General features: G+C 55.9%; 1 protein-coding gene across 1 annotated transcript in view; it reads right to left on the reverse strand.

Moving 5' to 3' along the window:
* LOC144951892 (von Willebrand factor-like) overlaps positions 1-18,678 on the reverse strand; it is an 84,353-nt gene that overhangs the window by 11,105 nt on the left and 54,570 nt on the right. The window contains 11 exon segments of the mRNA XM_078882238.1: positions 1,056-1,175; positions 2,695-2,738; positions 7,865-8,063; positions 8,869-8,985; positions 10,486-10,662; positions 11,649-11,781; positions 11,783-11,906; positions 12,177-12,281; positions 13,323-13,371; positions 13,373-13,401; positions 16,339-16,441. Coding sequence (XP_078738364.1) covers positions 1,056-1,175; positions 2,695-2,738; positions 7,865-8,063; positions 8,869-8,985; positions 10,486-10,662; positions 11,649-11,781; positions 11,783-11,906; positions 12,177-12,281; positions 13,323-13,371; positions 13,373-13,401; positions 16,339-16,441 — 1,200 coding nt within the window.

Raw genomic sequence — 18,678 nt, forward strand, 5'->3', positions numbered from 1 at the left:
TGCTGCTGCTGCTGCTGCAACTCCTACTGCCAATGCTGCTGCTACTGCTGCAACTCCTACTGCCAATGCTGCTGCTGCTGCTGCTACTCCTACTGCCAATGCTGCTGCTGCTGCAACTCCTACAACCAATGCTGCTGCTACTCCTACAGCCAATGCTGCTGCAACTCCTACTGCCAATGCTGCTGCAACTCCTACTGCCAATGCTGCTGCTGCTGCAACTCCTACAACCAATGCTGCTGCTACTCCTGCAGCCAATGCTGCTGCAACTCCTACTGCCAATGCTGCTGCTACTGCTGCAACTCCTACTGCCAATGCTGCTACTGCTGCAACTCCTACTGCCAATGCTGCTGCTACTGCTGCAACTCCTACTGCCAATGCTGCTGCTACTGCTGCAACTCCTACTGCCAATGCTGCTGCTGCTGCAACTCCTACAGCCAATGCTGCTGCTGCTGCCAATGCTGCTGTTGCTGCTACTGCCAATGCTGCTGCTGCTTCTGATGCAGTTTCTAATGTTGCTTCTGCTGCTACTGCTGCTACTGCTGTCGATGCTGCTGCTACTACTGCTTCTAATGTTGCTACTGCTGCTTGCAATGCCGTTACTGCTGCTACAGCTGATACTGCTGCTGCTACTGCTGCTACAGCTGCTACTGCTGCCAATGCTGTTACTGCTGCTACAGCTGCTGCTACTGCTGCTACTGCTGTCGATGCTGCTGCTACAGCTGCTTGTAATGTTGCTACTGCTGCTTGCAATGCCGTTACTGCTGCTACAGCTGCTTCTGCTGCTGCTGCTGCCAATGCTGCTACAGCTGCTACTGCTACTACTGCTGCCAATGCTCTTATTGCTGCTACAGCTGCTTCTGCTACTGCTGCTGCTGCCAATGCTGCTACAGCTGCTTCTGCTACTGCTGCCAATGCTGCTACAGCTGCTTCTGCTGCTGCTGCCAATGCTGCTACAGCTGCTTCTGCTGCTGCTGCTGCTGCTACTGCTGCCAATGCTGCTACAGCTGCTGCTGCTGCCAATGCTGCTACAGCTGCTTCTGCTGCTGCTGCCTCACCTGTGGACACACGGGACACCTGGTCCGGCTGCAGGTGAGAGTGAAGCCGGGCCCCAGGGCGTCACGTGTCTTCTCGCACGAGCAGCGCTGACACTCATCCAGCAGCAGAGACTCCCCCACCTGGCAGCACGGAGACAAAGGTGCTCCCCCGGATAGCCTCGACAGACTGCTGGGGCAAGGGCCCTTAGCGACCAGCAGCTATGAAGGCCGGCACGGCGCAGCATAACACTCACACAGAGAGCCACAGACTCACACAGAGAGCCATAGACTCACACAGAGAGCCATAGACTCACACAGAGACCCATAGACTCACACAGAGAGCCACAGACTCACACAGAGAGCCATAGACTCACACAGAGAGCCACAGACTCACACAGAGAGCCACAGACTCACACAGAGACCCATAGACTCACACAGAGAGCCACAGACTCACACAGAGAGCCATAGACTCACACAGAGAGCCACAGACTCACACAGAGAGCCACAGACTCACACAGAGAGCCATAGACTCACACAGAGACCCATAGACTCACACAGAGAGCCATAGACTCACACAGAGACCCATAGACTCACACAGAGAGCCACAGACTCACACATAGAGCCATAGACTCACACAGAGACCCATAGACTCACACAGAGAGCCATAGACTCACACAGAGAGTCATAGACTCACACAGAGACCCATAGACTCACACAGAGAGCCATAGACTCACACAGAGAGCCATAGACTCACACAGAGACCCATAGACTCACAAAGAGACACACAGACTCACACAGCGACCCACAGACTCATATAGAGACCTATAGACTCACAGAGACCCATAGACTCACACAGAGACCCATAGACTCACACAGAGAGCCATAGACTCACACAGAGACCCATAGACTCACAAAGAGACCCACAGACTCACACAGCGACCCACAGACTCATATAGAGACCTATAGACTCACAGAGACCCATAGACTCACACAGAGACCCATAGACTCACACAGAGACCCACATACTCACACAGAGACCCAGACTCACACAGAGACGCAGACTCACACAGAGACCCTCAGACTCACACAGAGACCCATAGACTCACACAGAGACTCATAGACTCACACAGAGACCCACAGACTCACACAGAGACCCATAGACTCACACAAAGACCCACAGACCCACACAGAGACCCACAGACTCACACAGAGACCCACAGACTCACACAAAGACCCATAGACTCACACAGAGACCCATAGACTCACACAGAGACCCACAGACAAACACAGAGACTCATAGACTCACACAGAGACCCACAGACTCACACAGAGACCCACAGACCCACACAGAGACCCACAGACTCACACAGAGACCCACAGACTCACACAGAGACCCACAGACTCACACAGAGACCCACAGACTCACACAGAGACCCAGACTCACACAGAGACCCACATACTCACACAGAGACCCACAGACTCACACAGAGACCCACAGACTCACACAGAGACCCACAGACTCACACAGAGACCCACAGACTCACACAGAGAATCAAGCGCGTGCTCAAGGGCACCGAGTGGACCCCACAAACTCCCCACGCAGAACGGCGCCCAGACCAGGTTGGGGGGGGGGGGGGGTCAGTGACCCCGAGGCGCTCACCTTGACCATCGTCGTGCCGTTGTGGACGCAGAAGTCCGCGGCCGCTGCATCCACACAGACACGGGACAGCACGGGGGCAGCAGAGGGACAGCAGGGGGGGCAGAGGGGGGTAGGGGGGGCAAGGGGGGCAGGGGGCAGCAGGGGGGGGGGGCAGCAGCGTGAATGGTCATTTTCAGAGAGAGCCACGCACACGAGCAACAAGAGACAGTCACCGTAGCTCCATCGCCATGGGATCATCGTCGTCATCGTCACCGTCGTCATGGTACCACCGCCGTCTCCATCACCATGAGATCGTCGTCGTTGTTGTCATGGCACCACCGCCGTCTCCATCACCATGGGATCGTCTTCACCGTTGTCATGGTACCACCGCCGTCTCCTTCACCATGAGATCGTCGTCGTTGTTGTCATGGCACCACCGCCGTCTCCATCACCATGGGATCGTCTTCACCGTTGTCATGGTACCACCGCCGTCTCCTTCACCATGAGATCGTCGTCGTTGTTGTCATGGCACCACCGCCGTCTCCATCACCATGAGATCATTGTCGTCGTCGTCATGGTACCACCGCCGTCTCCATCATCATGAGATCGTCGTCACCGTCGTCATGGTACCACCGTCGTCATGGTACCACCGCCGTCTCATTCATCATGAGATCATCGTCACCGTCGTCATGGTACCACCGTCGTCATGGTACCACCGCCGTCTCCATCACCATGAGATCATCGTCACCGTCGTCATGGTACCACCGTCGTCATGGTACCACCGCCGTCTCCATCCCCCTCTGACAGTAGCGGGACGCACCAAGCGGAAGTGCACGCGAGTGGAGCAGGGGGACACGGCGATGTGCTGGGAGTTGTTTCCTCAACACGGATGACGACTCACGCCGCCGTGGAGGAGACGCATCACCAAGAGCGGAGTTCGTGTTGGCACAACACTCCCGGAGTAGACGTGTAACAGCAAGCACGAGAGTGTGTGTACACACACACACACAAACACGCGTGTGTGAGTCTGTGTGTACACACACACGCGCGTGTGTGTGCGTGTACACCTGCCCTGGCTGACAGTCATCCCCAAAGACAAAGATCCCCCGTGTAGCCTTAACAGACTGTTGGGGCAAGTGCTGTTAGCGAGAAGCACCTATGAAGGCCGGCACGGCACACGAGGGGGTGGGTGGCCAGTACCACGCCCGGCCGCCTTTGTCTCCCCAGTGGCGACGTTTACACATCGCAGCAGGTACTCTTTTGAGCCTGAGTCGACTTAGGGGAGGCCCAGGGCCGGCTCAGGTAATCGTCACCGATGCTGGTGGCCGTGAGCGGGAATCGAACTCGGGTCGTCGGGTTCGTAGCGCTAACAACTGCGCCACCGCTCCCCTATATACACACACACACTGATACACACACACACTGATACATACACACTGACACACTGATACACACACACACACTGATACACACACACACTGACACACACACACACTGATACACACACACTGATACACACACACACTAATACACACACTTGTATGCGCACACACACACACGGGTATACACACTTACACACACTTACACACTTCTATGCACATGTACACACACACAAACACACGTTCACATTCTATAGTTATTTCGGTAAAGTCACGTGACTTTTCCGAAAGAAATAAAGAATATAAATTCCTGCAGTCACGAAAGTTTAAAGTCGAAATGTCACGCACTTTTATATCGGCGTACACACGCATGGTGAAGATACCCTCTAGACACAGAACCCCTGTTCCACCTTGTAGACTGTTGGGGCAAGTGCTGTTCAGGCCTGTAACAAGCAGCACGCCCGCCAGACAAATCTAACTTTACCCAGTGCACACGTGGGACATTTCTAACGTGCAAATAATTCCAGGATTAGAAGCATCCCAAACATTTCCAGTAATTATGCAAAGTCTGTTTCAACGTGTGTGCGTGTGTGCGTGTCTGTGTGTGTGTGGGAGCGGTGGTGTAGCGGCTAGCGCTACGCTGCGCTACGAACCTGGCGACCCAAGTTCGATTCCCGCTCACGGCCAAGACCAGTGACAATTATCTAAACCGGTCCTGGGCCTCCCCTAGGTCGACTGAGCCTCAAATTAGTACCTGGAGCGGTGCGTAAAAACATTTCTACGAGGGAGACAAAGGCGGCCGGGCGTGGTGCCGGCCACCTACCCCCTTGTGTGCTGTACCGGCTTTCATAGGTGAGAATACAAACTCCACTCACTCTGTAGAACAGGGGGAGATCATATAAACTCCACTCTCTCTGTAGAACAGGGGGAGATCATACAAACTCCACTCACTCACTCTGTAGAACAGGAGGAGATCATACAAACTCCACTCACTCTGTAGAACAGGGGGAGATCATACAAACTCCACTCACTCTGTAGAACATGGGGAGATCATACAAACTCCACTCTCTCTGTAGAACAGGGGGAGATCATACAAACTCCACTCACTCACTCTGTAGAACATGGGGAGATCATACAAACTCCACTCACTCACTCTGTAGAACAGGGGGAGATCATACAAACTCCACTCACTCAGTAGAACAGGGGGAGATCATACAAACTCCACTCACTCTGTAGAACATGGGGAGATCATACAAATTCCACTCACTCACTCTGTAGAACATGGGGAGATCATACAAACTCCACTCTCTTTGTAGAACAGGGGGAGATCATACAAACTCCACTCACTCAGTAGAACAGGGGGAGATCATACAAACTCCACTCACTGTGTAGAACAGGGGGAGGTCATACAAACTCCACTCTCTCTGTAGAACAGGGGGAGAGCAATCTTCCAACAGAAAGGCACCCGGGTCAGGAATCGAACCCAGGTCCCTGCTCGCTGTTAGGCACGATCATCACCACTGCCACGTGGCACCGCGTGGCACCCTGCTCCTGATGACGACGAATGAGCCGTATGTTTAGAGGATGATGATGATGACGATGGCTACGATGTGAGTGATGGCACGATGGGCGATGATGTTTCGGGCTGGCGATGGCAGCTCCCATCCTCGCCCCGTCACCTCCCGGCCCCCGTCACCCCGCGCGCTTTGTTTGACTTTCCGCTGTTTTTGTTTTGATCCCGAAAGGAGCGCTCGGCCACTTACAGCCGTGCCTGCGGAAACGGCGCGTCTCGTCCACGTGTCCGTGTGTGTGTCTGTCTGTCAGTGTGTCTGTCTGTGTGTCTGTCAGTGTGTCTGTCTGTCAGTGTGTCTGTGTGTATGTCTGTCTGTGTGTGTGTCTGTGTGTGTGTCTGTCTGTGTATGTGTCTGGCTGTCTGTGTGTCTGTGTGTCTGTGTGTCTGTCTGTATGTAGGTCTGTCTGTGTGTGTGTCTGTGTATCTGTGTGTATATCTGTGTGTCTGTATGTATGTATGTCTGTCTGTGTGTCTGTGTGTATGTCTGTTTGTATGTCTGTGTGTATGTCTGTCTGTGTCTGTGTGCATAGATGAATTTGACGGTGATGCCACCGCCATTTAGTGTGCGAATGGCGGTTGTTGTTGTTGTTGTTGATATGAGTTTAATTCCCGATCACGGCCAACACTAGTGAAGATTATCTGAATTAGTCATGGGCCTCCCCTAGGTCGACTCAGCCTCAAATGTGTAGCTGGTGCAATGTGTAGTAAACATCGCCACTGGGGAGACAAAGGCGGCCCGGCGTGGTGTTGGTCACCCACCCCCTCGTGTGCCGTGCCGGCCTTCATAGGCGCTGGCTGCTTGTGAACAGCACTTGCCCCCGCAGCCTGTTAGAGGCTACACGGGAGACCTTTGCATTTGCGTGCGAGTGTATAAGGCCCACGCGTGCGTGTGTGTGTTTATAGGAACACATTTGTGTAGCGTCACGATGTTCGTGGAAAACTGTTTTGGTCATTTGTGTGAATACTCCGTGAGCACGGGAGGGTGACTGGCTTGGTTCACCGACCACGATGATGATGATGATCATGGTGGTGGTGGTGGTGGTGTCTCTCTCTCGTGTATTCGTTTGTGTTCTCAGCACGCGAGACGGCGGACTGAATGTGGAACTTTGACGCGGAGACTCCGCTCACGATGAGTTCCACGCCGATGGTTCATCCCCGACGGAGGTTAACGATGCGTCTTGTTGATTGTTCACAGGCCCCTCTCATATGGAGGACATTGAGTCACTGGTTTCCACTTCCCTCCGTGTTGTCCTGTCAATATTCTCCCGTAGCGGCGACATCTCTCCGGCACCGATCTCTCACCGTGTCGTCCTCAAGACGTTACTCTGAGAGCTCTTCCTCCCCTTCTAGTTACTTCCATTTGTACAAACAACAACAACAACAACAACAACCACCACCATCCTACTACATGTGTATATGTGTGTGTCAGTGTGTGTGTGTCCGAATAGTGGGGAGCGGTGGTGCAGCGGTTAGCGCTACGCTGCGCTACGAACCTGGCTTCCCGGGTTCGATTCCCGCTCACGGCCAACACCACCAGTGACGATTATCTGAACCGATCCTGGGCCTCCCCTAGATCGACTCAGCCTCAAACCAGACAAAAGCGGCCGGGCGTGGTGCTGGCCACCCACCCTCTCGTGTGCCGTGCCGGCCTTCATAGGTGCTCGCTAACAGCACTTGCCCCTACAGCCTGTTAAGCCTATACGGGAGATCTTTGTCCAACTTATTCTATTCTTGGTTCTTTCGGTAAAGTCACGTAGAAGGGAAATAATAAAATAATAAAAATAAAACATAATAAAATAATTCTCACGACGTTTCGGCTACAACGCAAGCAGCCGTCCTCAGGTGAAGAATGAAACACCACCAAGCTTGGAGCGTATATTTAAGCTGGGTTGGAGGGGGAAGAAGAGCGCCTTGACAAAAGAATTTGCATATCAAGAGGATTTTAGCATATTTATGGGAAATGCGTGGAACACCACCAAGCTTGGTGTTGTTTCATTCTTCACCTGAGGACGGCTGCTTGCGTTGTAGCCGAAACGTCGTGAGAATTACGTTATTATGTTAATTTTTTATTATTTTATTATTTCCCTTCTACGTGACTTTACCGAAAGAACCGAGAAGATGAACTACCAAATAACTCACAACACCAAATAATCATCAAACTAACAACAACAAAATTACATTTAAAAACAAATGTCCCTGGATCCGTCGGTTGGATTTGAACCGTCCGACTGTCGCTCACCGCACTGGCAGACGGGGCAGCACCGCCTCAGCTGTGCGCAGTCCAGGCGGGTCCCTGGGGGGCACGAGTCGGGCACTGCGGGGGGCCCGCACGTGACGTTGACCCTGCGGGGGGCCGGGCCCCCCCCCACCGCCAGCGGGTCGCGCTCGCACCTGTAGCGGGAGCAGGGGGCTCCTGGCACGGGCCACTCCTCTCCCAACTGCGCACACGCCACAAAGACAAAGGTCCCCCGTGGAGCCTCAACAGACTGCAGGGGCAAGTGCTGTTAGCGAGCAGCAGCGCCTATGAAGGCCGGAACGGCACGCGAGGGGGTGGGGTGGCCAGCACCACGCCCGGCCGCCTTTGTCTCCCCAGTGGCGATGTTTATTACGCACCGCACTGGATACTAATTTGAGGCCGAGTCGACCTAGGGGAGGCCCAGGACCGGTTCAGGTAATCGTCACCGGTGTTGGCCGTGAGCGGGAATCTAACCCAGGCCGCCGGGTTCGTAGCACAGCGGGCGTTCGACACCTGTCACGTGGCCTCGAAGTGCACGTGGCCTGGCACAGGCGACGTGGTGACGTCACCGTCACTTAGTGGCGAATGGCGGGTGTTGGTATGTTGCTATTGGTGCTGGTGGCAGTGGTTGTGGTGGTGGTGGCGGTGGTGGCTGTGGTTGTGGTGGCTGTGGTTGTGGTGGCTGTGGTTGTGGTGGTTGTGGTGGTGGTGGTGGCGGTGGCTGTGGTTGTGGTGGTTGTGGTGGTGGTGGTGGCTGTGGTTGTGGTGGTTGTGGTGGTGGTGGCGGTGGCTGTGGTTGTGGTGGTTGTGGTGGTGGTGGCGGTGGCTGTGGTTGTGGTGGTTGTGGTGGTGGTGGCGGTGGCTGTGGTTGTGGTGGTTGTGGTGGTGGTGGTGGTGGCAGTGGTTGTGGTGGTTGTGGTGGTGGTGGCAGTGGTTGTGGTGGTTGTGGTGGTTGTGGTGGTGGTGGCAGTGGTTGTGGTGGTTGTGGTGGTGGTGGTGGCACGCACGCGGTAGACGCTGGTCGTGGCCACTTCGTCTCCCCGGCCCGTGCCGCTCTCCACCAAGCAGCTCGTGAGCTCACAGGCCCCGCAGCAGCCGTCACGAGCCGCGACAAACACGTGGCCCTGAGACACAGACACACAGAGACACACAGAGAGACACAGTGAGAGAGACACAGACAGAAACACACACAGAGATACAGATACACAGAGACACAGTGAGAGAGACACAGACAGAGACACAGACACACAGAGATACAGAGACACAGAGACACAGTGAGAGAGACACAGACAGAGACACAGAGACACAGAGATACAGAGACACAGAAACACAGTGAGAGAGACACAGACAGAGACACAGAGACACACACAGAGACACAGATACACAGAGACACAGTGAGAGAGACACAGAGACACAGAGATACAGATACACAGAGACACAGTGAGAGAGACACAGACAGAGACACAGAGACACACACAGAGATACAGAGACACAGACAGAGACACAGTGAGAGAGACACAGAGACACAGACAGAGTGAGAGAGACACAGACAGAGACACAGTGAGAGAGACACAGAGACAGACACAGCGAGAGAGACACAGCGAGACAAGCAGGTGGATCGAGAGAGAGTGGTGATGATGATGATGATGCAAGTAAGAGTTCATGATGATTGTAAAGTTGTTGCTAACGATGAAACGAACGATGATGACGATGATGATAACGTCCAAGATTATGAAGATGAGGATAATGTTGATGACGATGCTGCTGCTGCTGCTGATGATGTTATTACGCCAATGACGATGTTCAGAATCAGAATGGGAATCTCTCTTCAGACTGCAGGATGAATCTGATCAGCTATGAAGCTCTTTTTGACAGATGTGCTGTAGTTGATGATGGTGTTGATGAAGACCACGTCGATGATGATGATGATGATGGAAAATAACCATAATGTTGACGATGATGATGACGATGATGGCGATTATGACGCTCATGATGATGGCACTCATCATAATAATGACAACGACCTCAGTGACGATGACAATGATGTTGACAATGATGACGATGATGTTGACAATGATGACGATGACAAATGATGACGATGATGACATCGATGATAATGATGATGACACTGATGGCGATGATGATAATGATGATGGCGATGATGATGGCGGCAATGATGATGGCGATAATGATGATAATGATGACGATGGCGTTGATGACGATGACGATGATGGCGTTGATGATAATCATGATGATGACGATGATGACGTTGATGATGATGATGATAATGATGACGATGATGATGTTGATGATAATGATGATAATGATGATGACGATGATGACGATGATGTTGATGATAATGATGATAATGATGATGACGATGATGACGTTGATGACGATGATAATGATGATAATGATGATAATGATGATGACGATGATGTTGATGATCATGATGATGATCATGATGACGATGATGACGTTGATGATGATGATAATGATGATAATGATGATGACGTTGATGATGATGATGATAATGATGATAATGATGATGACGATCATGATGATGATCATGATGACGATGACATTGACGGCGACGATGATGACGACCCCGGCGATGACGTTACCAGTGGGCATCTCCTGTCGCAGCTCCGCGGCACGCACCGCACGGCCGCCGGCCCCCTCCTCGCCTCCCCCTCGCCCCCCTCGCCCCCATTGGCCCCCTCGGCCCGGCAGGAGCAGTCGCTGCAGTTCCTGCTCCAGCGCTCACCCAGCGCACGCTCCACCCCAGAGTCCACACACACCTGGGGGGGGGGGCAGGTGAGTGAGGGGGCAGGTGGGTAAGTAGGCAGGTGAGTGGGCAGGTGAGTGAGTGGGCAGGTGAGCGAGGGGGCAGGTGAGTGAGGGGGCAGGTGAGTGGGCAGGTGAGTGAGTGGGCAGGTGAGCGAGGGGGCAGGTGAGTGAGGGGGAAGGTGAGTGGGCAGGTGAGTGAGTGACCAGGTGAGTGAGTGGACAGGTGAGTGAGTGACCAGGTGAGTGAGTGACCAGGTGAGTGAGTGGGCAGGTGAGTGAGTGACCAGGTGAGTGAGTGACCAGGTGATTGAGTGACCAGGTGAGTGAGTGGGCAGGTGAGTGAGTGGGCAGGTGAGTGAGTGGCTAGGTGAGTGAGTGACCATGTGAGTGAGTGGGCAGGTGAGTGAGTGACCAGGTGAGTGATTGAACAGGTGAGTGAGTGGGCAGGAGAGTGAGTGGGCAGGTGAGTGAGTGAGTGACCAGGTGAGTGAGTGGACAGGTGAGTGAGTGACCAGGTGAGTGAGTGGGCAGGTGAGTGAGTGACCAGGTGAGCGAGTGACCAGGTGAGTGAGTGACCAGGTGAGTGAGTGGGCAGGTGAGTGAGTGACCAGGTGAGTGAGTGACCAGGTGAGTGAGTGGGCAGGTGAGTGAGTGGACAGGTGAGTGTGTGACCAGGTGAGTGAGTGGACAGGTGAGTGAGTGACCAGGTGAGTGAGTGACCAGGTGAGTGAGTGGGCAGGTGAGTGAGTGACCAGGTGAGCGAGTGACCAGGTGAGTGAGTGACCAGGTGAGTGAGTGGGCAGGTGAGTGAGTGACCAGGTGAGTGAGTGGGCAGGTAAGTGAGTGACCAGGTGAGTGAGTGGACAGGTGAGTGAGTGACCAGGTGAGTGAGTGACCAGGTGAGTGAGTGACCAGGTGAGTGAGTGACCAGGTGAGTGAGTGACCAGGTGAGTGAGTGACCAGGTGAGCGAGTGACCAGGTGAGCGAGGGGTCTCACCTCGTCGTGCGGACGACACTCGGTCTCCTCGCAGCCGCACTCGTCCACGGCCGTGCGGGCACGTGTCCCCGGGGGGCACCGCGGTGGGGGGGGGGCTGCGGGGGAGGGGCCAGGGGGGGGCGGGCCCCCCCCCGCCCCCCACCCCCGGGCAGGGCCGGCAGTCGCAGGAGAAGTCTCGGCAGCAGGGCCCCTCGGAGACGGAGAGGGAGCGGCGTGGGGGGCACTGGGGGGCCAGGGGGCACGCCTCTGGGTGGCACACTGTGGGGGGCGGGGGGGGGGTGGGGGGGGGGTTAGGTAAGGAGTGAAGAGAGAGGGTAAGGGGAGAAGAGGATGAGGAGAGAGGGGAGAGTGGGGGGGGGGAGAGTGGGGTGAGGAGAGAGGGGAGAGTGGGGAGAGTGGGGAGAGTGGGGGGGTGATAGAGGATAGTGGGGGGGGGGGGGGGTTGGGGTGAGGAGAGAGTGGGGAGAGAGGGGAGAGTGAAGGGAGAGCGTGGGGAGAGCGAGGGGAGAGAGCGGGGGGCAGGCTCACCACAGTGGTAGGCCGGCCGGCACGCGCTGTGGTTGAGCCGCTCGGCCAGGAGTCCCGGGCCACAGCGCGGCACGGCCACTCGCTCGCACGACGCCTCCTCGCACACTACGCACACACACACATGAACACACACATGAACACACACGCACACACACATGAACACACACATTAACATACACATGAACACACACATGAACACACACATGAACACACACACATGAACACACATCAACACATATCAACACATACGCGCGCACACACGGACACACACATGAACACACACACACATGAACACACACGCACACACACACACATGAACACACACATGAACATACACATGAACACACACATCAACACACACATCAACACACACATCAACACACACACACACATTAACACACACGCTCACAAGCACAGCACCATCATCAACAGAACCAGCATCATCATCAGTAGAACCATCTTCATCAGCACCGTCATCAGCACCAGCATCAGTACAATCATCAGCAAACGCCATCTGCCGTCTGCTACTCGCAAACAGCACTTGCCCCGACAGCGTGTTCAGGCTGCACTGGGGATCTTTGTCTATAAACTATAAAAAACCGTAAACATTTTCTTATTTAACCAGAGCTATCAATCACTTTTTCAGAAGTTACCTGGCCACAAGTGATAGCCCACCGAAGGTGATTATCGTCATTTATACATTTGTAGTGACATATAATGTGTCACTACGGCGCCTAGCGCCATCTACCGACAACGAGAGGAGTTGCGTGTGTAGTAGCCCTCTGCCAACAGTTAGACGATGCCATGGGAGAGGCCCCTCGGGGTTCTGGTAGCTGGCAGAGAGGGGGGCATCTGAGGACGTAGCAGCCTGATTGGCTGGCAAGGGCACGTGACAGGGCAGGGTAAGGATGTGGGCCAAAGGTGACAGAAGGGACACGTGGTGTATGGCCCAAACTCCAAATATACAGCAGCAGCAGGTGTCGTCAGGGTCGGGATGGAACCCACGACCTCCTGTACACCACGCGAGGTAGTCAACATCTACCGCGACCTCCTGCGCACCAGGCGAGGTAGTCAACATCTCGCGCCACCGCGATGATGATGATGATGATGAGAGAGAGACGCGCGGCGTCCTTGGCGTGTACTCACCGCACTCAACCTCTGGGCAGCATTTGTCCGAGCTGAGTTTCTCGCGGGGGGACCTCGCACGGGGCGCAGCTTGGGGGGGCTGAGTTGGGGGGGGGGCGGGGGGGGTCAGAAGGAATAGCGGGGGGGGGGGCACCACGTTGAGGTCAATTAATAACCTTCATTAATTAATTGGAGATGGGGGGGAGGAGGGGGGGCGGATTTGGTCAACGGGGAAGGATCTGGATGAGGTGTCTGTGTCGTCGAGACCCCCGCCACCCGACACGCGGCCAGATTACATCGCGGTCGTTTCAGCTCCACTCACCCGGAGAGTGATAAGAGAGGAAGTGGGGGGGGGGGGCGGTGGGGGGTGGAGGGGGGTTGGTGGTGTGGGGGTGGGGGGCGGTGGAGGGTGGGGGGGGCGGTGGGGGGTGGAGGGGGGGGGGCAACCCTGGCAGGGCCACGGGGAGCTGCAGCAGGGCACTATGACGCTGCGGCGTCGGGCATCTTCCACGGCAGAAGCAAGGCGAGTGAGTGAGTGAGAGTGAGTCAGTGTGAGTATGTGAGTGAGTGTGAGAGTGAGTCAGTGTGAGTATGTGAGTGAGTGAGTGTGAGAGTGAGTCAGTGTGAGTATGTGAGTGAGTGAGTGTGAGTGAGTGAGTGTGAGTGATTGAGAGTCAGAGTGAGTGTGCGTGTGTGAGTGTGTATGTGAGTGAGAGTGAGTGAGTGTGTGAGTGAGTGTGTAAGTGTGTGAGTGAGTGTGTAAGTGAGTGTAAGTGAGTGTGTAAGTGTGTAAGTGAGTTAGTGAGAAGACGAGTTGAACAATCATCGGGCGCGGGCAGCAACGGGGAGAAGTAAATTGGCAAACGCGGATGTGGGGTCACGTGGGGTGTAGTTTGGGGGGTGGGGTCACGTGGGGTGTAGTTTGGGGGGTGGGGTCACGTGGGGTGTAGTTTGGGGGGTGGGGTCACGTGGGGTGTAGTTTGGGGGGTGGGGTCACGTGGGGTGGAGTTTGGGGGGTGGGGGTCACGTGGGGTGTAGTTTGGGGGGTGGGGTCACGTGGGGTGTAGTTTGGGGGGTCGGGTCACGTGGGGTGTAGTTTGGGGGGTGGGGTCACGTGGGGTGTAGTTTGGGGGGTGGGGTCACGTGGGGTGGGGTCACGTGGGGTGTAGTTTGGGGGGTCGGGTCACGTGGGGTGTAGTTTGGGGGGTGGGGTCACGTGGGGTGGGGTCACGTGGGGTGTAGTTTGGGGGGTGGGGTCACGTGGGGTGTAGTTTGGGGGGTGGGGTCACGTGGGGGTGGGGTCACGTGGGGTGTAGTTTGGGGGGTGGGGTCACGTGGGGTGTAGTTTGGGGGTGGGGTCACGTGGGGTGGGGTCACGTGGGGTGGAGTTTGGGGGGTGGGGTCACGTGGGGTGTAGTTTGGGGGGTGGGGTCACGTGGGGTGGGGTCACGTGGGGTGGGGTCACGTGGGGTGGAGTTTGGGGGGTGGGGTCACGTGGGGTGGGGTCACGTGGGGTGGAGTTTGGGGGGTGGGGTCACGTGGGGTGGGGTCACGTGGGGTGGAGTTTGGGGGGTGGGGTCACGTGGGGTGGGGTCACGTGGGGTGGGGTCACGTGGGGTGTAGTTTGGGGGGTGGGGTCACGTGGGGTGGGGTCACGTGGGGTGGGGTCACGTGGGGTGTAGTTTGGGGGGTGGGGTCACGTGGGGTGGGGTCACGTGGGGTGGAGTTTGGGGGGTGGGGTCACGTGGGGTGGGGTCACGTGGGGTGGAGTTTGGGGGGTGGGGTCACGTGGGGTGGAGTTTGGGGGGTGGGGTCACGTGGGGTGGGGTCACGTGGGGTGGAGTTTGGGGGGTGGGGTCACGTGGGGTGGAGTTTGGGGGGTGGGGGTCACGTGGGGTGGGGTCACGTGGGGTGTAGTTTGGGGGGTGGGGGTCACGTGGGGGTGGGGTCACGTGGGGTGGAGTTTGGGGGGTGGGGTCACGTGGGGTGGGGTCACGTGGGGTGGAGTTTGGGGGGTGGGGTCACGTGGGGTGGGGTCACGTGGGGTGTAGTTTGGGGGGTGGGGTCACGTGGGGTGGGGTCACGTGGGGTGTAGTTTGGGGGGTGGGGTCACGTGGGGTGGAGTTTGGGGGGTGGGGTCACGTGGGGTGGGGTCACGTGGGGTGTAGTTTGGGGGGTGGGGTCACGTGGGGTGGGGTCACGTGGGGTGTAGTTTGGGGGGTGGGGTCACGTGGGGTGGGGTCACGTGGGGTGGAGTTTGGGGGGTGGGGTCACGTGGGGTGTAGTTTGGGGGGTGGGGTCACGTGGGGTGTAGTTTGGGGGGTGGGGTCACGTGGGGTGGAGTTTGGGGGGTGGGGTCACGTGGGGTGTAGTTTGGGGGGTGGGGTCACGTGGGGTGGGGTCACGTGGGGTGGAGTTTGGGGGGTGGGGTCACGTGGGGTGTAGTTTGGGGGGTGGGGTCACGTGGGGTGGGGTCACGTGGGGTGGAGTTTGGGGGGTGGGGTCACGTGGGGTGGAGTTTGGGGGGTGGGGTCACGTGGGGTGTAGTTTGGGGGGTGGGGTCACGTGGGGTGGAGTTTGGGGGGTGGGGTCACGTGGGGTGTAGTTTGGGGGGTGGGGTCACGTGGGGTGTAGTTTGGGGGGTGGGGTCACGTGGGGTGGGGTCACGTGGGGTGGAGTTTGGGGGGTGGGGTCACGTGGGGTGGAGTTTGGGGGGTGGGGTCACGTGGGGTGGAGTTTGGGGGGTGGGGTCACGTGGGGTGGAGTTTGGGGGGTGGGGTCACGTGGGGTGGGGTCACGTGGGGTGGAGTTTGGGGGTGGGGTCACGTGGGGTGTAGTTTGGGGGGTGGGGTCACGTGGGGTGTAGTTTGGGGGGTGGGGTCACGTGGGGTGGAGTTTGGGGGGTGGGGGTCACGTGGGGTGTAGTTTGGGGGGTGGGGTCACGTGGGGTGGAGTTTGGGGGGTGGGGTCACGTGGGGTGTAGGTTGGGGTCACGTGGGGTGTAGTTTAGAGTCAGGTGGGGTGGAGTGTGGCTCACCGGTGGGAGTGGGGCACTGCCGCACGCTGCACTGCACGCGGCCGTGCTGCGCGCACGTGCACAGGCTGCACGGGTTCTCAGGGTCCAGCCATACTTCACCTCGCTGGCGCACACAAAAACACAAAGATTCTCCCTCATAGCCTTGGCAGACCGTAGGGGCAAGTGCTGTTAGCGAGCACCACGCCCGGCCGCTTTTGTCTCCCGAGCGGAGATGTTTACTACACACCGCACCAGGTACTCGTTTGAGGCCGAGTCGACCTAGGGGGAGGCCCAGGACCGATTCAGACAATCGTCGCCGGTGTTGGTGGCCGCGAGTGGGGAATCGAACCCCGGGACCGCCGGGTTCGTAGGGGCGGGGCAACACGCTTGGAGAGTATCACTCTCGATTCGAAGCTTTCGTGCAGGGAGGGGCTGGATATGAAGGGAGGGGTTGGGTAGGGAAGGGAGGGTAGGGAGGGGCTGGGTGGGGAGGGTGGGGAGTGGCTGGGAGGGGAGGGTGGGGCTGGGTGGGGGGTGGGAGGGGTGGGGCTGGGTGGGGGGTGGGAGAGGTGGGCTGGGTGGGGAGGGGCTGGTCACCCCGTGGTGCCCTTATAAAACTCAACGTTTAACCTACTCACGCCGGCTTGTGCCCGCCCTCACAGTACGGGGCATATTTGCGGAATACACCACGCCGCCGTTGACTCCATTGACCGAGCAATCCAACGTTCCTACCAGGAATGTGTTATCGGCTTGAGATGTGCTCTTCCCAAGGATGCTTGTGTTGCGATCTATTCATGTTCTATCTGCGCTTAGAGAGGTTCGTGGTTCGAATCCAGCGGCCCGGCCCCGGTTAATGCTGGCAGGCGAGTGTGACGAACCGGGAACGCGCTCTTCACGCGCCCGTCGTCTGTTTCCCTCGTAGTGTGGGTACGTTCACGATGACGCGACGTCGTTTGCAAGATTAGTCGGCCATTGTGTGTCTACTGAGAGTGAGTGGGGTTAGTAGATATGAAAAGGCAATACAACAGGTGTGAAGAAGTTCGCCTTTTGGCCTTGCCCTCTGGTCTAACACATTGGAGACTAGGCTCTAAAGAAAGCTGTCTCTGGTGTGGACCAAAGCGTTTCAAAAACAATGCATCATATACTACCAGAGCATGGTTTTCTTTGCATGTTCACTACAAGAACGTGTGGTCAATGCAGCCATGATTCGTTGCAAGCGGTTTCAGTTTAGTGTTTTAATATCTTAACACAGCTGTTTTATCGCTATAAAGGGTAAAACCTAATCTTATTTTTTATACTGGGAGGGGAGGTACCCATGATGGAGTTTGTATGATCTCCCCCTGTTCTACAGAGTGAGTGAGTGGAGTTTGTATGATCTCCCTGTTCTACAGAGTGAGTGAGTGGAGTTTGTATGATCTCCCCCTGTTCTACAGAGTGAGTGAGTGGAGTTTGTATGATCTCTCCCTGTTCTACAGAGTGAGTGAGTGGAGTTTGTATGATCTCCCTGTTCTACAGAGTGAGTGAGTGGAGTTTGTATGATCTCCCCCTGTTCTACAAAGTGAGTGAGAGGAGTTTGTGTGATCTCCCCCTGTTCTACAGAGTGGATTTGTATGATCTCCCTGTTCTACAGAGTGAGTGAGTGTAGTTTGTATGATCTCCCCCTGTTCTACAGAGTGAGTGAGTGGAGTTTGTATGATCTCCCCCTGTTCTACAGAGTGAGTGGAGTTTGTATGATCTCTCCCTGTTCTACAGAGTGAGTGAGTGGAGTTTGTATGATCTCTCCCTGTTCTACAGAGTGAGTGAGTGTAGTTTGTATGATCCCCCCCTGTTCTACAGAGTGAATAGAGTTTGTATGATCTCCCCCTGTTCTACAAAGTGAGTGAGTGGAGTTTGTATGATCTCCCCCTGTTCTACAGAGTGAGTGGAGTTTGTATGATCTCCCCCTGTTCTACAGAGTGAATGGAGTTTGTATGATCTCCCCCTGTTCTACAGAGTGAATAGAGTTTGTATGATCTCTCCCTGTACTACAGAGTGAGTGAGTTGAGTTTATATGATCTCCCCTTGTTCTACAGAGTGAATAGAGTTTGTATGATCTCTCCCTGTTCTACAGAGTGAGTGGTATTTGTATGATCTCCCCCATCATAACCAAACACACACACGCACAGTGTAACGTGTGCTGACCAAAACATGCCAATTCAGCTAAAATCCCACCGCAAATCTATACAGCCGGAGCAGCAGCAACACATCCCGCCTCTATCGCAAGGACTTGTAAGGACCCCTCCTTAAAGGGAGTCTTGAGACTCGGCGAGACCTTCCCCCGGGGGGGTAAACGATCGCAAACAACAACAACAACCACCACCA

The sequence above is a fragment of the Lampetra fluviatilis genome, chromosome 64 (assembly GCF_964198595.1).
Source record: "Lampetra fluviatilis chromosome 64, kcLamFluv1.1, whole genome shotgun sequence".
Lineage (NCBI taxonomy): Eukaryota > Metazoa > Chordata > Hyperoartia > Petromyzontiformes > Petromyzontidae > Lampetra > Lampetra fluviatilis.